Source organism: Zosterops lateralis, assembly GCF_965231275.1.
Source record: "Zosterops lateralis genome assembly, chromosome: 3".
Lineage (NCBI taxonomy): Eukaryota > Metazoa > Chordata > Aves > Passeriformes > Zosteropidae > Zosterops > Zosterops lateralis.
The window spans coordinates 10,262,294-10,282,009 of NC_139764.1; the positions used below are offsets into that span (position 1 = coordinate 10,262,294).

Below are 19,716 nucleotides of genomic sequence, written 5' to 3' on the forward strand. Positions count from 1 at the left end.
TTGCAGTTTCAGAGTTCTAATCTTGAAGGTCATATTTCTGTTGCCTGTCACTTTGACCAAACAAGTGGCCGAACTTCATGGTTTGCAGGTGGATTTCCTTATCTCCCTTTTTCAAGAGATGTGCAAGTCTTGATTGCTGGAGTTATTGTGAACCAAGGAATAAGGGGCAGGGTGGAGGAAGGGATGGGAGGACACTGTTCAACACCAGGGCCCTGGAAAATCCATTTTAGAGAGCAAAAATACTGTACCTGGTGACTGTAGCACCAGAACAAAAGGGGGAATATTTTACTTGGGGAGTATTTTGTTTGTTTGAAGAGCTGATAAACTGTTAAGTGAGTGTGCTGACAACTGTAACAAGTTTTCCTAGGATAAAACACACTTATAAAACAGATATTATTAGCTTGAGGTTGGTCTCATGCTGTATGGACCTCTCTATAATGGTTTCTGTACAGTAAAACTAACAAAACTTTCATAACAAAGGGTTTCAGAATAACAGTAAAGTTTGGTTAAAAAAACGCTGGATATTCCTGATTGATTTAATACTGTTGGCTTGAGTAAATCAAGCTTTTCACTCTTCTTTGTAACATCTGTCCTCTTTTAGAGCAATTCAATTTATAATAAATTATGAAGTAACTGTGTTATTTGCATCATTCTTGGTTTGTGAAGCACATTTCTTAGATAGCTGTTTTTTTCACTTTTTTTTTTTCCCTTAATACATGTCTGAAAATAATGGGTTAATGTCATATTTTTATGAATAGGGGCCATAATGAGACTGAAGTATGTATGCTGATTAAAGAAAGAATAATTGAAATCTTTGTGAAACTGCAAAGAAATAACAGCTTAAGGCCCTGATTCCATTCTGCAAGTCAATCAAATGAGAAAGTTATTTTATATTTTTTGGTTGCAGGCATTTTTTCCTTGGCTAAAGCAAATGTCATTCAAATAGTCTATATACTGATAACTTTGGAAATATAAAATAATGATACAGACATTCTTTTTAGCCAGTCACATAGCTGGTTTCTTGTCCAGTTTCCAATCTCCCCTCTAAGTACTAAGAATGTGTGTTTTATCCATAATGGAAAAGAAAAGTATGCCAGGAAAATAATAATAAACATGATAGCTGTTCGACATACACATATTTTAACACATATCTATTTTTCTTATTTAAAGCACAGCTTCAAAAGCATCATTGCAAAACAATGTATTTTGCTGGAAAATCTGTCACAGGAATCATGTAGAAAACCTTCAAATACACAGACAGGCATCAAAAAGTGGGGGTGCACTGCCTGTTCCCTGGAGATCAAGAGGTTAATTTTAATTTATTTCTTCCCCTCCCTTAAACTGGTTCTGTGAGGAGGGCTGCAAATTAGTACTTGGAAGGCACAGCAGGGAGATAAGCTTTAGGGAGGGAAGGGCTCCCCACTCCACCTCTTAGGAACCTCACCTGGAGAGTGCATTTCCTTTTCTACTTAAGCTAACACATTATGCCTTCTTGTCACGAATGTTATTCCTTGAGGAAAAGTCCTCCCTGGTTCTATCTTGCAATCTGATGAATCATTCCAAGTGTGTGGTGGAATAGAGGAGGGTGATAAGGCTGTGACAGGAGGGAGCCAGGAAACCGCTGAGGCTTTGGCCAGGAACAGGAATCCCGGTGTGGTGCATCATGTGGGATTACTTTACCCACCCAGGCAAAGGAGGATTCCCACCTTTCCTCTTGTTCACACCTGAGGAGGAGCTGCAGCACCTCCTCTCTGTTTCCTATGACTACACCAAGGTATAGAGCTGTACAAATTCTGGCATCCATGTGGTGCTGTCTGACAATATTCATTTGGCAAGCACAGCCTTCATCTTTCTAGCCCTGAGAAATCACAATGCTGTTTTTTCCCCACTGGAGCAAAGAAGTCATCTCCTTCCAAACCTCGAGTGTCTACAACTGATCCATTGTTGAAATTGTTAAACTGGTGGAAAGGGGGAAAATTAAGCCAGTTTGTAATGGGACAAATACAAAATGGTTCTCTGTGTAATCAATCTTTTACCTCCCAACTGAAATAAAATTAGAGTATTTGCATTTCTAAAAACAATCACCAAATCTATTTTTGTAGCTAATTTTAAACAGTTAAAAATGTATAATAGATGAAAATGTGTACAGATAGAATCACTCTCTCACATAATGGTTATCCATGCCTAGTATAAGAGAGACATTAGCCCAATGCAGAATTTTCCACTGGGATTAGCATTTGTCAGTGCAATGTTGTGTACATCCCCAGAAAGGTTCTGATGGATGGCTCATGTCCCCCTGCATCTGTGGAATTCCCAAGGATCGCACACAGGAGGATATACTTACCCTTGCCCATCCCATGTGGTATTTGCTGTAGCTCTCAGGACATGTTGTGTGGTGTTCAGCTTCCAGTGAGGTATTAACCATCCATTACTGATGTTATCATTCTCAAAATTCCCAATACCATGGCTCTGGGCAACCAAGTGTTTCCATCTATTAAACTCAACTTTCCACCAATACAAGGTCTTGCATAGCGGATTTTTGGAACGGAGGCCTCCCATTCTGATGCACCTTCACCCCCACCATCAGAACCTTCAGCCATTGGAATGAGCTCCCAAATTGTCAGAATGGACTCTTTCTCAATACCCATAATTTTTCATATAACAACTCCAGATGTTCTCCTCTTAGAAAATTTACCAGAGTCTCATCTGAAGATTGAGCTAATGCTTGTATACTCAGAATAGGTGCCACCAATTTAATGAGACCTAACCCACCATCTTTACAACCTGAATATGGCATCACATGTACTTGGTGGAAAGTGAAGCCACTCCTTGACTGAATTTCCAATCAATAAGTCAAGGGATTCAAGGAGCCCAGATTTTAGCTCAGTGTGGTCAGCCAGATATGCTGGTCTCTGGATGGTATAAGTCCCAAGTATATCAATTTTCTGAAGAGGTTTAAGTGGTGCATCACCAATCCAGTGGAGGAAATCTTCAAGTTTCTCTGATAAGCCTGGCTTGGCAAAGCCAGTCCAGGGATCAATCCATCAGTCCAGGGTTGATCCATCAGTGTAGGGATCATGGAGATGGGTAGGACGAAGGAGTTGGTCTGTCACCACAAATGGAAGGAGATGTTGTTCAGCAAGGTCTCAGCTCACCAAAGGAATTGTCCTTAAAAGTGAAATTCCACATTCACACCTCCCCCTTCCTGCTCTACTGGGTGATGCTCAGGTGGTACCTTCTAGAGCACATCTAGAGGTGATGTTTGCTTGTGATTTTGTTCTTTTCCCCCTTATTTTACATCATAGATGCAATATTTTTCACTGTAGGATCTCAGAAAACTCTCAGGAGTCTGTGATAGTATTGGGCTAAGGTAGTTAAGAGACAAAACAGTATCACCCCTTTTAGTCCTCTTTTGGTCCTTGAGGATTCATGACTCAACTGGATTAGCCTCTTCAGAGAGCTGCATCAAGGGGTCTGCAAGGACAAAACTCAGTGCAAACTTCTACAGGGACCTCTGAAGTAATGTGAAATTTGGGATTAGTATTTTCTGTAGAGGATTTTGACGTTCCCACCAGCATTGCTGGGGACACTGTTTATCTGTGCTGTGGTTGCTATCTTTGTAAAGGATGGATTTGTTGGGATCTTCAGCTCCCTTCAGATTCAAGCAGGTCTGATGGGACTCAACACTGAATCTCTTGGTGAAGGTTTTGAGCAATGAAGAAGGTTAAGGGTAGTCACTGTCCTACCTCACAGTTCTGCAATCTGAGGATGAGCCTATCAAGTTTCCCCAGTAAAGCTTTGGCATCACTTTTGGTGACATTGAAGGACTTTTTACATGAGCAAAATTTGATGCAGCTCTTAAATTAACCTCAGCAAGCCACTTGTTTCCTTTTTATTTCAGGTATCAGAGGTTTGAAAAAGCGTTTCTGCTTGCTGTTGACATCGGTGCTCGGGACCTGTTCATGGTGAGTTGTTTCTGGAGACAGGGGCTGTTGGAGGACATTATTTGTCAGCTTTTGCACACATTAAAACAGTTCCAGGTCATTTGCAGTCTTGGACACACTCTGAAGACAGAACTGTTCTACCTTTGCCATCTTGAAACTCATCAGTAGGAACTGAGTGTCTTCAGAGTCACTGAAATTTTCTCCATCATGACCTACAGGCTCTTCTTAATTTTCCAGGAATTATTGTATATGTTTTTAAACTTTCCCTTTCTTCATCTGCCCTGATGTGGGTGAAAGTCATCTTTCACTCTAATAAGCTTATACATTTCTAATCTGTTCCTTTAAGTCCAACTGCTGAGACCTGGACACAAGAGCTGTCCATGTCCTGGGGATCCTGAATGCTCTTAGTTTGTCTCTTGGGGTTTTGTGAAAAGTGACAAATTATGAACGCTTCTGCTGGTACTTTTAAAACAACAAAGCTCAGCAGCATCAACACAAGGGTTTTAACATTTCATGCACTCTCTGCCCCCTCCCATTTAATTAGCTACAAAAGTAAAATTAACCAGCTCTTAAAAGGTCCTCTGTGTGAGCACTGCAGGAGGTTCTTGTTTTATAAGATCTTGCACCACAATGTCACAGTGAGGTCAGATGGACAAAGCCAGTCGTGCTCTCCCAGTCTCTCAGCATGTTGCTGCTCCACAGCTGATTTCATTGTTTTCAAAGAAACAATAGGAAAGGGCTTGTTGAAAAAAAGGCCCTTTGAACGATTCGTTTGCTTGACTCTTTTGCATAATGAAGACATTCTGTTGTTTAAATTAAGCTTTGACACTAGATGTTAATATCATTTATCCCATTAAGTCACTTGCCCTGCTAGTTTGATCTTGATATTTAAATTGTATGTTAAATTACACAATTAAATCCTGCTTTTAGGGGTTATGAAAATTCCCTTCTAATTATATAAAAAGTTGTGTGAACCTTTTGATGTTTTTTTCACGGCTCTAATCATCTGGTTTGTTCCATCTAATTAGAAAGATGTGAATACTGCGATAAACTTTCCTAAGTATGCATCAAAAGAATGTGATGGAAATGTCAGACTTTTAGGAAATTCATTACATGTTCTGTGTTTACTCCTCTTGATTTTCTGTCTTTTTAGATCATTTCTTTCCTTTTCTCTCTTTACTGAATGTAACCTCTTCAATACAAATTTTATTCCTAATCATGCTAAGCACTGCTGCAGCCACATACAAGATTCAGACTATAGCATATCTGGAGCAGATGAAAGCTTTTTGTCAAGGGCTCACCCAGTGTGCAGATAATAAATACTCCCTAATTTTAGCCATTCTGACAGAATAAATGTCCCAGCATTGGCCATCAAAAGCCCTGTCTCATATGACTGAGAGCATTTCCTGCATGATCTTTTTCTCTTTCCTTCCCTCTGCTGAGAGCAGGATTGAGGGAGGGAACACCAGTGTTGAGGTGGGTGCACAGCTGCTAGCAAGAGGGAGGGACTGTCAGTACCTGGCACATTCTACTCTCATCAAAAATTCTCTCCAACTTTCTCCAAGAAAAGTTTCAACCTTCACAAAGCAATTAACTCCATCCTTTCCTGATCTTTGCTTTTCCTTTCCTCCCTCAGCACCTACTCTTCATTTCCCATCCTACCAATGCCCTCAAACGTGTATTTCGGAGGAGTTCCTCCTGGCTTATGCCATTGTGAGATCAAAAGCAGCTCTTTAATGTCGTCCTTCTGCTTGCATTACCTTTGAAATTCCTCATAATTTCCCCTAAATTATGCTACAAGCATACAAGCACACATCCCTGCCTCCTCTGGTAAATGTCCTTTTGCTAATTCATCATCTAAGTCAGTCACTAATGAACAAACTTTACAATAAGCTAACAGTGGTACTCCTGCAAGTCCACTAAGTAGAGGACTCAAGAAGTTTAAACATGCATAGGTAATTAAGAGAATTTATTTGTGCCATGCTAAATTCTAGGTAATTTGGCTTCATTGTGCTTAATACTGTGTGAAAATTAGATAACCTCTTCCCTGAAACCTTACAGTCCTTATGGGTATTAGTATAGCAATGCTACTTCTAAGCTATGGTTGTGTATTCCTCACTTCTGCTTAATACTGAATGATTCCTATATATTGTTTATGTAGGGCAAAACGCAACTACTAATATACAATTTGATTTTGCATATATATTTAAAGAAGTTTTATACATTTTTAAAACCTCAGATAGCTCTAGGAGTCGCATCACCTCATTCCCAATTAATTTAATGGGATTTCACAAAGAAATAGTAGTCTAAATAAAGATACCTGATGACATAAGCAAAATGAGAAAGAAAAAACCCTGGTTTTTAAAGGGCAGAAAAAGGAAAGGATAGAGAGGAATAGATATTACAGAGGCTGAGGAGGATGCAAACATTGAGTACCCATCACCTGAGACTTGTAAGAAAATGTCCTTTCTCTCAGAGAATTTACCCCAAGCATCAATTTCATCAAACAGGGCTCTACAGCATTCCCATTATTTGTTTGGAGACTGCAAAGAAGTTTGAGAAAATGCTATCTGAGGGCTAATTTCTTTCAAAGAAAAGAAAAACAAACAAACAAAAAAAGGCTTAAAGCTATAGTATCATAGATGATGCCATGGCAAGACACACACTGTTGGGTCTCTCCCTGAGCTTTACCCTCACATCACATCCAAGTCCATCAATTAATATCATCTCCTACAAAGTTCAGTAAAAAAAATAAAACTGAAAAAGGGCATAATATCAGGAATAACAGCTCCATTTATTGGATAGTGACTGATCCAATCTGTGACAGAAAAGATCAAGCAGTGGAAAGGTTGTTAGCTTGAAATGCTTTTATAGCACATTCCAGCTCTCAGCTGCTGAGAATTCAAAAGGCCATCCCGTGTACCAAAGGTACATACAAAAAAAATGCAAGGAAAAGACACTTTTTAATAAAACTGTCAGAACTTGGGTGATACACTGATGAGGAAAGTGCATGCTTCGAAGAAATGTTGGAGTGCTGCCCAGAAATATCCTATAGACAAATGGTTCAAATGACTTCTGCTCACCAATGGACAGCTCTGTGAGTCACAAAGGTGAGGGGGAAAGGGAAGTAGTCCAAAAAGTATGCAAACTGTTAAAAGATAACACAGAGCCCTTTCAGCAGGCTCCTGATAAGCAGCTGGAAATTGTTTTTGTTGTCACCATTGTGTTTGAGAGAGATACGATCTTTGGACTTATAAATTCTGAGGTAATTTCATGAAAAAAATCCGTCATGAATATTCAGATGATTTAATTCTTTTTTGTGTGTCATTTTTTAAAGCCCCCTGTAATCTGGGGCATCTTCTTTCTATTTTTTAGTTTTCTGATTTAGTTCTACTCAGAGAGTTACAAATTGGTAGAAAAGTTCACTCTTGCTGGTTTATTTAAATGAGAAAAACGTAAATTTGATCTGAAATGGTCTAATTAAGAGATTTCATATATGTAATCTTTTCTTTCTGAAGCTGGTTTAGAGATGCGGCAAAGGCTACTTTTTTTTATTGTTCTTCATGACCAGCAACTTGAGGAACAACAAAGAGAGCTGCTTACCAACCTACTGCCAACCTTTATTTCTTACAAGGCCTGTGTAATGATGGATATGTAACACCTTTACATTTTTTTACTCTAACCAGAAAATGGGCAAAACCAAGACCTGAAATTACAGCTGCTCTGATACACAGAGTGCACAAAACTGACAAAACTTCATCTTTTTTTGCAGTTGCTTCCACCCCTATCCTCAAGCTTACTAATTGAAATTGCACAGAGGCTATACAATACTTCTCATAGTTTAAGCTACAAAAAGACAATCATTAAACATTGTCAGAATGCATTTTAAATAAGTCTACCTGTATATCCAAATCTCTGTAAGTTCAGACTTGTCCAAGAGCCCTTGGGTTTTCTATTGTTGCTTAAATAAGGCGACAGTATCTGCTGTTTAATCTTCATAGAAATCATACCTTGCTGCTCAGGCCCTTTCCTCCTGACAACCAAGTCAGACCTACAAAGAGAGGAAATAGAGAGGTCACCAGGAGTTCATAACCCATTACTCTGCTCCAAGACATTTGCACTTTTTTTTAAGTCACACCTGTGTTTGTGATGAGAAGACACTGCTGTCTCCCTGCAGATCCTGCAAGTCAGTTCCAGGCCATCCTGCATAATCATCCCAGATTTTCAGTTTTGTTTTCAAATTGTTGTTGCTGTTATTGTTGTTGTTAAATGAGGGGTTACTGAAAGCAGCATATCTCTCTCCTAACACTATTGCTCTCACTTTTTTCATCTAAATGTGTCTTTCTGGAGTAAAGTGTCTTTGACTCCTGTAAGAGTTTCTGTCATATTGATGCAGGTGGCAGTAAACTCACATCGAGAAGGATGGTTTCACCTGAAATCTTCCACATATAGGGAGAATATAGTTGCTTTTATAGCATGCAGAGGTCAATATTTCCAGCAAACACTCCTTTTCACTTGAAATTCCTGCAAGCAGATGGCTTGCAGAACAAAGGAATGACTCAAATCTTTGGGTGTCAAATGGCATCTTCAACAGAGTAGAGGAGGAAAAGGCTTTGCCAACTCTCCTTGGATTTCCCTCACTTTCTATGTAACACTTCATGCACAGAGCAGCATGTGTCTGTGATGCCAGATGAGAAGGAGATTAATTGTGTCTTGATTAATGGTCAAGGATGATTTTTAACTTTTTGAGAACCAAAACCAAGAACAGTGAGGGTGTAGTTTGTCTGCAGGAACATATTCCCCCACAAAGAATTCTGTATATAATACAGGTGGTTTTCACCTCAAATATTAATACACAATAAAAAGCCTTGATTTTTGATAAGGGACAAGGGGGAATGGCTCTAAACTGGCAGAGGACAGGTTTAGGTTGGATATTTGGAAGAAATTCCTTCCTGTGAGGGTGGTGAGGCCCTGGAACAGAAGTCACCCAGAGAAGGTGTGGCTGCCCCATCCCTGGAAGTCCTTAAGGCCAGACTGAGTGAGGCTTGGAGCAACCTGGCCTAGTGGAAGGGCAGGTTGCCCCTGCCCAGGGCAGGGAGTTGGAACAAGTTGCTCTCTAAGGTCCCTTCCAACTCAAGCCATTCTATAGTTCTATATAACAATACACCCCTGCTGCAGCCCTCTGATTTTTGACTCTAGATAAAAGACTAGATCCAGAATATTAGCAACTATTCCAACATTTTTGGAAAGTCCCTTGTTGTTCAGGAGTGACTCAGGAACCATGCCAACCCTGTGGATGTTAAAAATCATTGAGAAGCCTCTGTTGCTGTTATTACCTCCAATATCATCACCACTGTTCTTACCCACAGGACAGTGAGGGTAACGACCTTCAACAGTGAGTGTATGAAAACATTCAAACAAAAATGAGTGCCTGAAAGATGGAAACCTTCAAATAATAAAATCATTAAGGTTGGAAAAGGCTTCTAAGGTGATTGAGTCCCATTGCTAACAGGTCTACCACTAGAGCGTGTCTTTAAGCAGCACATCTGCATTGCCAGGAGAGGTCCAGTACTTCAGATCTGGTTTACACAGAGCCACCTCCTATCAACTTTTTTTAATTCAACAGAAGTTATGTTAAAAGTGGGCAGATTGGTTTCTTTCATATACTGAGTCAATAGCTTTGCTTTTATCAGTGCATGATTGGTCAGTGTTTTATTCATTGCTGCATTCAACAGCACAAGTAAGGAAATATATTTGCGTTGGAGGGAATTAAAATGTAGTGCTAGGTTCATCAGTTCCATCTGTGTTTGTGATCTAAATAATAAAAGAACCTCTTTCTTTCCAAATCCCTTTTGTTGCTCCTTTGAGATTAATTTTAGATTAATCTTTTTTCTTCTTTATTTCCAAAGGACATCCATTACCTTGCTCTAGATAAGGGTGAATTGGCACTAGCTGAAGTGGCAAAGAGAAAGGCTAATGACATTGATGCAGAATCAATAACTACTGGAATTGGTAAGAATTAATGGTGTTTAAAAAGCCCTTTTGTTTTAATCAATACTTGTCCTGTAGAACATGTTGTTATATTTGTAGAGGGGTTATTGTTTTGATTGCATTGTTTTCTTTGAAAGTGAGACTGCATTTTTATTTGTGACTGAAGAACAGTGTTTTTATTTGCAACTAAGTAAGGAGGCTTATAAAAATCACATAGTTTTGCCTTTCAGTACCCATGTGAGGAGAGCTATGAAGCAAAAAGATTTATACTGTGGCTATATAGAAAAGTTCAGACTGTACAAACTGAACTGAGTGCAAGAGGTAAAGGATTGAATCTGGAAGTCGATGTTCATATCAACATTAAAGGCCAGGCATGGAAATTTCACTCACCTCTAAATATTTGCTGGTGCACACTGGAACCACATCCAGCGTTGATACTTTGGCAGCACTGGGATGGAACATTTACTGATGTGAGCACAGATTCACATCCTGGTTTTAAAGCAGCAGCTTTGCCTGCAGTGGGATTCTTGCCATTCCATATGGAATATGGATGTTAAGGTGCAGTGTGAGACTAATAGCTAAAACACAGATGACTTTTCATGTGGGGGAACTCACAACTCATTCACTTTCTCCTTGTGTTTCTTCTGAATTGCCATGAAGAGATGTATGCAAGCACATGAAGCCATTCTGATCTCATGCCTTCTAGCATGAACCAAGCAGAAGGTGTCTATGTCTAGGGAACTGACCTCCATTGGAGACAAAAGGAAGAAAACACAGTAAACCTAAAAATGTTTGCATAAAATTTGCATAGTTCTGTTTTGCTTATTCTACTGCATCATTGAATATTAGAGGAAATCACTGAGTGTTTATTCTTATCCCATACCAAGAAGTAGAAGAGGATTAAAACTCGGAAGGTTTTTTTGTGAGTCAGAGTCATAAAACCTTTGAGATCTTGGGTAAGATGGGATTCTTTTAGAGCTGTGCATCTCCCTGTTTACCCAGAGCATACAAGGGAATGCCACTCCAGTCCCTAGAATTTATGTGGCTTTTCTACAGATTTTATAAATCCATTACTTTCAGGGCTACTGCAATACAGCAGCACCTCCTTCTCTCTCCAGCAGAGTAGGAATCAAGCAGTGCTTCTCCTGAACTTTTCTCTTCAGGCTGTTTCATTTTCATGCTCAAATACTTAAAGCTATATTTCCACCATAACTGAGCTTTTGGGCAAGCCCTTTCACCACTAGAGTTTGAAAAAAAGGACACCTGTTTAGGTCATCCCTTAATGGGAACTTTAAAGTGTGCCATTACATCTCCCATTTCTCTTCTCTTCTCTTCTCTTCTCTTCTCTTCTCTTCTCTTCTCTTCTCTTCTCTTCTCTTCTCTTCTCTTCTCTTCTCTTCTCTTCTCTTCTCTTCCACAGTATGTATGTGCTGCACCAAATCTAACTGAGATACCCAGGACTTGCATCTGGTCTTTATCTATTCTCAGACACTTAATTCAGAAAATTTAAAACTCCAATCTGTATCTTCATTTAATTCCTTGCAAACTTCCATGATTACTAGATTTCTGAAGTTGGGCTATTTATAAATTTAGGGAGAGCCTTTTGTAGGATTGTAGACACCCATGCAGAGAGAGGGGTGGGGAAAAGAACTGAGGTGATCGCAGATGCCTTCCTTGCATATCAAATGCCATAGAGGTGTAATAGTTACACTTCAATTCAGCTCTAAATGTGCAGGCACACAGTCTTCCCCTCCTCCAGACCTTCCTACAGTTACGTCTGCAGTGCCCCATTAGCATAAATTATTAAAGTCATTTTATATGATAAAGACTTCTGCTGAATAATTAACTATCAGGACAATTTAAAATACTTTTCAATGCCCCCAGGGACAAACTGTCACTGAGATTCATTCTCTAAACAGTAATGAATTTGCATCCAATTCATTTTGTATGAAAATAAACAGGAATCTCCCATGAGTTTGTTTCACTGCAGATTTGATCTCATCTTAAACGTGTGAAATCTTAGCCACAGGTTTTGTTTTGTTTTACTTTATTCCAACGTTCCTTCTAATGATGTTCTTATTTCATAAACTGTTGTTGGGCAAAAAAGTTGACATGAGGTATGAACTTCGTGGACCAAATGAAAACAAATGATTAGTGCTTTATATGTAAATTGCTGTATTTTTCTATTTTCTAATACTCCGAGAGGGGGAGGAAAAAAATCACACTGGAGACAAAAGTTTTAAAATGCAGTTTCAAACAAATCTGTGTCCCCTGGCCGCTTCCCAAACCCAGTTCTCTCCAGCTGGTCCCTGCTGTCTGGAGCTTGTAGCTACTCAGTTCACCAATGGTCACATTTCTCCCCAAACTTCTTGAACATCCACTTCAGGCTTTTACAAGAAGACATAAACCTAAAGCAAAGAGAGGCAGCAAGGTGCAACCAGTGCTGTTGGGCTTATACTAGACACCTCTAGAGCTTATTTCTTAAATATATATTTCATATATATATATATGTAAAATGAACCATTGGCATATGTCAACATCTGATGAAATTTCCTGAGCTAGCCCATCCCCAAACCTCAGTTCAGCACTGCTTGAAAATGAGTCAGTGCTTCTGGCTGATTCCCAAGCCTTTGAGAGTGCTCCATCTTGCTCCAGATAAATTTAATTTGTCAAGATATTTCTGTGTACAGGGCTCACTTCAAGCATAATATATTTCAAACCCAGACTTCCAGGAAAAGTTTCAAGCTCCTAGAAATAATGTAGAATGAAAATATAATTTCATCTAAAATTTATAGACGTCATCCAGAGTTCTGTATGGGTAGATTCCTCACATATATTATACCAATATTTGTGTGAAGATAAAACTAAAAATAGGTTGATTATTTTAAGGTTTTCTTTAAGATTTTTTTTTTTAATTTTGGCTTCTTCTCAGTTTGCTGGACACTGTTTTGAAGAAGCCACCTCCAAAGCTAAGGATGTCTGTGGGCATTTGGTAAAAACACCTTTTTTAAAAAGACCTCCGAGCACAGTAGTTTGGTGAGAACATTGCTGAGCAAGGTGAAGTGTCAGGTGAACTATGGTTTTGGCAAAATCATGTATTTTGTTCATCTGATAAAAAACCTTCTGAGGAGAAGTATTCTCATAATGTTTTATGTTTGACAGCCTGTGAAAATGCATCTTGAGGGATGAGGAGATTGAAGTGATGGTGCTATACTTCTCAGATATGGCATTAGCTATCTCCTCTTTCCCCACTCTTATTTGATCAGCAGACCACTGGCTGTGGATCCTGTGGTTTCTCCTTCCAAAGACTTTTCTGTTGAATTATTTCTGTAGTAGATCCACAAGTTCCTTAATGAGGTCAGGGAGTCCTCATTTAGCCGTGCCTAAAATGTATGCTGTGCACCTCATTTCACTTGATGAAAAGAGAGAATAAATAATTTATTCAATATTGGCATAGGTGTAGGTTACTAATAAATTCTGTTTATGAGTGTAACCTGGCAAACACTCTCCTGGAGCAGCATTGTCTGTGGTGGGAGAGTGAGTCTGTTCAGTGCTGTAAAGTGTGGGTTGCTAATGTAAAACCTGAGTTGCAAAGAACTGACATGGCAGAGCCTGTTAAGGAATGCCATAGCTAATAATGATCATGGAGGTGAAGAACTCAGCCCTTCAGACATCATTGCTCAATGAATATCCAACCAAGAGCACATGTAGGCAGTGTCAGAAAGTTTCCCAAGGCCAACTTCCAACAAATTACATTAGGGCCTAGCAAGGTGATTTTAACCTTCAAATCAACAGCTTTCACCCAAAAGGGATTCATGTTGTGACAAGACAGATACCTGCTGCATAGTTGAAGGCAAATTGGGAAAACCTCGTATTTCTACTTAGAATTTCCAAATATTAGGAACTAATATGTTTTGGCAACATTTCTGACAGAGGTATCTTAACAAAAACACTGATGTTCAGATAATTGCATTGTTCTGAAAAGCTAGATGAGGCTGACTAACATTTTGGTGGTTCACTAATGTTTCATGATAGTGCTTGAGGTTTTTCCATTTAAAATACAATTTTAAAATATTTCTGGAAGCATTCCATACTCTTTGCAAGATAGGGAATCTTATCAGTTCTCACAGAGACTGAAGTCTAATTTCCCACAGTGCTTGTAAAATGACATTTAAAATGTAGGGACCCCAAATGTTTCACCTTACTGGCAAGGAAGATCACCAGTTTGAACCCTAAGTGGAGAATTAATTAATTTTATCTTAGTTCTGTGGTAGTGTTTTATATTGAATGGCTTACACGTTCTTTGTGATAATTAATAATGACACATCCTACAGTGTTTTGTCTGAGATACCAGTCTGGTCTTGCATTACAGTCTGCTCCCTCCAAATCACTTGTCATTTACTCAGATCTTCCCCTCTTCCTGACACTCCCGAGGAGCCTGCTTGCATTTCCAGACCATGTTTAGAATTGTCCCCCTGTTCTTGTCACCTTCTCTGGCCTTGCATTAGCCTAGCTGGTCACATTTCCTTCTCCTCTGATCCATAATGACTCCTTTCATCTCTCAAGCCATATTCTTCCTAACCCTCACCTACCCTCTCTGACACTGATGGCAAAACTTTCTTCATTTCCTGCTCTTCCTTGGCACATGCAGCTTTCTCTTGTCATCTATCAAGTTTCAAGTTAACTGAGAATCTTGGCCTCTATTTAATGACTTTTATTTCACTATATAATACGTTTCAAAGGTATTGTCCCAGACACAGCTGAACTTTGGTCTGGGAAGGCTCAGGGGACACTTATTCAGCTACAGTTTTTTGGAGCCTGCCCCCTTCAGTTTTAGATCTCCTGTTTATTTATTTCTATTTTCAGTTTAAGTCAATCAAAACCTCTGCAATCAAAACCCTTTGCTTTTATTTTTCTAATAATGTGACTTTTTCCCCCGAGAGCCTGAAAAACACTTTTAATGAAAAATGCTTTCTAAGTATGATTGGCAGCTCACCTATGGCAAGAAATTAGTTTCCACAAGCACCTTTTTAATTTTGTGCCACCCAAGACGAGTGTCTTTGAAGATCCATAGTAATTTGAAATTATTTAACTGTGCTCATATAAACACTCTCTTGAACATATCAAGCCACACACAGCACTCGACAAAGAGCCCACTAAACACAATGAAAGGATTGCTGCCATCTCCAGTGGGCTTTGGATGGGGATTTTAGCAAGCAAGGACCTCATGGGTAGGCCTAGTATGACAAGGACTTCTGCCCTCTGCAAAGACCTGGTTTGGTAGGACTCTACTTGGTGTGGAGTGGCTTCAAGTCCTCATGGCATTGCATCCTATTTTCAAATTTCCATCTAGTACTGAGGATTTTTACTCTCTTGAGGGTCACAGGGACTTGCTGCTCCCCTCCTTGTGTTCTTTTCAAGGAGTGAGTTGTTTGTTTTACTTGAAGTCGATAGTAATGCCAAGCTGTTTTTGGCCCCACCTCATCACACCTCTCCTCTTGCCTGTGTCATGATGTCAGTTTTGACCTATACCTGCCCACTGCTAGACAGCTTTGCCTAAAGACATAATCCTCAGTCCCTAATAATTGTAGATACATCAAAGGCTAGTTTGGTTTGCTTAGCTGCAGAGGTATCCACAAAGATCTGTGTATCTTCACATGAAAGAGATTTATAGTTTTGTGTCAGCCTTTGGAATTATCGTGGCCTTCCTATTTTTTCCCCATCTTTGTAGTGACATATTCTTGCCCACTACAGAACTGGTTTAAAAAGCACAACTCTATGCCCAAAATGAAGACACTTCCTCCTTCATATTTTAATTTTAATGATCCTCATAACTTGTAATGTCTGCCAGCAGTAAAATTATGTTCTATTGATTATGAAAAAATCTTACCAGAAGTCACAGATTAACTGTTTTTTGCCAGTTTTAGGGACTTCCATTTTTCATGCCTAGAGTCACATATTATGACTGGTTTATTAAAAAAAAAAAATTAAAAAAATTACAGTATTTCCAAGTTGTGAAAATTGAAAGGACTTGTCTGTATCTGATATGGTTTTATTCTAACAATTAGGATATTGCAAGGCATGCAAGGTCACTCATCCCAAATCTCTGCAGTATAATTCCATCTTATCCCCATTACCCCCCAGCCAAACTGATGCACACAGACAACAGTGAATGGGTGACACTAATTACCAAGTAAACAACATATTTTCCGTGGCAACAGATCAAGAAGGAGGTTTTAAAAGTGAAAGGAATTTGCAGAGCTACACCTTGGGGAAGGATGTAACATGATAAAGAATACTTCAGCATAAAAGATCTCGGAGGGATGCCCATGGCATGGCATTGAAGTGAAGAGAAGCAAGACACTACTCAAGCTGTTGACATTGTAGCTAGGAATTTAAGCAGGAATTTGGCTTCTCATCACTGACTCCAGTCCATAGACTATAGTAAATTTAAATAGAAAGCATACAGAGTTAAAATAACTGTTGAAACAAACTATCAAAGAAATTGATGCATGGAAAGTGTCTTTGCATGAAGGCTGAATGGATACCTTTCTGGGAAATAGGTCTTAGCCAAATACAATTTATGCATTAGTCAAACACACGTTTTTCTGGCTCGGTGTAGGATACCTGGATGAAATTTAATAGCCTCTAATTCACTGTAGGTCAAACGAGATGATTTACACTCTGTCATAATAGTATAATATTCATATGCTCTGGATTCCACTCTTGCCTACAGCTCTGTGAAAAAGCCCCTGGTAAATCTCCCATTAGCTTCAAAAGGCCCACATGTGGTCTAAAAGACTGCAGTTAAAAGCCACATAATATATATGTAATATATATTCACACATCTCACAGTGTGCACGTGTACATGTGTGTGCGTATGTAAGTGGGTGTTATATTTACACATACACAGCCAAAATCTGGCCAGTCATGAAAACAGCTCCAAACCTGAACACAAGCCAGAGGAATTACTATGTATTTGTTGTTTGGATTCCTGACATCACAGAAGCCACTGCTGCAGTGTTTCTTTTTTTTGTTTGGTTTGGTTTTTGTTTGGGGGTTTTTTGGTTGTTTTTTTTGTTTCGTGGAGGGTTTTTTGTTTGGTTTTTGGTAGTTTTTGTTTTGTTTTGTGGTGGGTTTTTTTGGGTTTGTTTTTTTGTTGTTGTTGTTTTGTTTTGTGGGAGGGTTTTGTTTGGTTTTTTGGGGGTTTTTTTGCTATGTTTTTTTGAGGGGGGTGTTTTGGGGGGGTTTGTTGTTTGATTTTTTTTGTTTGTTTGTTTTGTGGGTGTTTTGAGGGGGTTTTGGGTGTTTTTTGGATTTTGTTGGTTGGTTATCTGGGTTTTTTGGGGTTTTTTTGGTTGGTTGGTTGGTTGGTTGGGGTTTTGGGGGTGGTTGTGGGGGTTTTTTGGGTTTTTTGTGGCATTTTTGGGTTGTTTTTTTTTTGTGGGATTTTCTTTTGGCTTTTGTTTGGGTTTTGGGTTTTTTGGTGTTTTTTTGTTGGGTTTTTGGGGTTTTTTGTTGGTTTTTTTGTTTTGTGTTTTGTTTTGGTTTTGGTTTTTTTTTGTTGTTTGTTTGTTTGTTTGGGGTTTTTTTGGGTGGGTTTTTTTGTTTTGGTTTGGTTTTGGTTTGGTTTTTTGTTTTTTTGGTTGGTTTTTTTTTTTGGTTTTTTGTGTTTTTTTTCCCTGAAAGAACACAAGGTAATCAGGAGCAAGAGGTGCTTTCATAAGTGCTGCAGCTGGCTGGAAGCTGTGGATCTGTGTGCTCACGGTGTGTCAGGGGCATGTTTGGCTCACACACCCCGGAGCCGTCCCTCAGCCTCTCACTTTCCTACAGGGGAGCTCCCTGGCTGCATTTCTGCACCCTGAAAAGCGTTGGCAAACACATATTTGCATGGCAGTTTGGTATGTGTTGTGTCCTGTTTGCCCTGAGTAACGTAACGTGATGTGACAGGCTGTAATTCATCACATCAGCTGCGTGACAGCAGGAGGGGTTGGAGAAGAGGTGAGATGGTGGGCTGATGAGAGGTGGCAATTTAATGTTGGGTTGGAGTCTCTCAATGTTAAGAGTTTTTAGAGTGACCTACCAAAGAATTATCTCCAAGTGCAGGTGAGTTTTAGGAGTAGTGATCGGTCAGCATCAGGAGAAAGCTGAAGATCCCTGTGCTCACAAGGAACGACTCTTGTAAAGATGAGAACCCTTGCACACGTGGTGTTAGGTCAAACAAACAAGAACACTGAAGGGCAGTTTATTTATTTCCTCCTCTTTCACTACACTCCCCAGGCACACCACAGGTCCTTATGTGGGAATAGTGTGGAATTGCCCACGGCAAAAACAGAGGTTGAGGCTGTTTTCCTCCAAAGACTCCTACACAAGAGACTGCTTGACAGTTCACCCCTGAAAAATTCCCACCACGGGTGTGAGAGGTTTTGATAACCTGATGTTGGCTCTTGTTGAGTGCTTCCAGCCTAACAAAACCAAGTTCCCTGTTAAAATCCCATCTCAAGACTGGGATATTCTAACCAGGACACGGCTGGTGAAAGCCATAGAGAAGAGCTCAGCAAGGCCTGAGGGTGAGCTTTGCATCCTTGCATCCACTGCTCTCCTCAGTCATGCACTTTCTGAAGAGTCAAACTTGGCCAGAAGATGAAACTAAGGGAGCTGTTTAAGAAAAACCATTGGTGAGAAAGTGATCTGCATTGCCCAGCACAAGGCAGTAAGTGCATCCAGAATTAATGAGGTTTTATCTTTCCTCAACTTATACTCTGTATTAAATTTCAGCTATTTGAAGTATTTTTCTCTAAATATTCTTCCTGTCAGTTAGTCTGCACTGACACTTCTTTTTACTTTAAATCTCAGTGCCATGAAACTTCCACAACTCCCCAACTCATGCATGGATAATACCTGCCATTCAATAACATTTTTCACAGCACTCAAGACACCAAAAGTCCTGAATCATAGTAGATTTCAAACTATAAATTCAGTCTTAAAAACAGATTGTGAGGCAGTTGGTTATCTCTGCAATGTTGATATTATGAAATGGCAAAATATTTTAATACGATGGGAAGATATCATTAATGACAGCTTATAAGCATGTATGGTGTTCACTTTAATTAGTCACTTACTGCACTCAGTGCCAGTGTCCCACCTTTTCATCTTTATGATAATCAAAGCTGCAACAGCCACTTGATTCCTGCCTCTTGCCCTCCCAGCCCAGGGACACCACAACATCAGTAAAAAGTTAGGGTAGGGCTCTCACATAAATAAGATTCCATGAAGTAACCACTTAACTGATAGTTTAAAAGTTTTCCCCATAAAGGAATATGGAAGTCAATGTTCTTTCCTGTAGTCTTGTGTTAAAAACCTAAGCATGGCTCCTCTATTTTTTTTTTTTTTTTTCAAAAATTTAACATTGTTTCACAACAACTAGATCATATTTTTTGCTTAATGAAATCTCTGCTACATCTTGCTGCTTTTTTACTTCTGCTGAATTTAGTCCTTTCTCTTGCTAATATTCTTGCTGCTAAAATCCCCCCTGGAGACCTCCGAATACACCTAAAATGCACCAGATGAAGAGGAGGTTCTGGGGCCATCCCAGACACCTTGCAGAATAATCCCAGGATGTGTTTTGACATTATTTGGTAGGTACTGCTGAACCATCAGGAGCCTTACATAAGCTCAACCTCTGACTGAAGCATTTGGAACCCAGTCCTAAACCATGTTTGAAGTTTCCAGCTAAATTTCACTACACCTCTGCTTAAATAATCCAAACTCTTATCAACCA

At 39.4% G+C, this 19,716-nt stretch overlaps 1 protein-coding gene across 4 annotated transcripts in view; it reads left to right on the top strand.

Moving 5' to 3' along the window:
- The window catches only part of WDPCP (WD repeat containing planar cell polarity effector), a 148,557-nt gene that overhangs the window by 97,802 nt on the left and 31,039 nt on the right, over positions 1-19,716 (top strand). For all 4 annotated transcript variants that reach the window (XM_083857883.1, XM_083857884.1, XM_083857885.1 and 1 more), the window contains 2 exons: positions 3,902-3,965; positions 9,854-9,956. In XM_083857883.1, the coding sequence (XP_083714009.1) occupies positions 3,902-3,965; positions 9,854-9,956 (167 nt within the window). The remainder of the gene's footprint in view (positions 1-3,901; positions 3,966-9,853; positions 9,957-19,716) is intronic.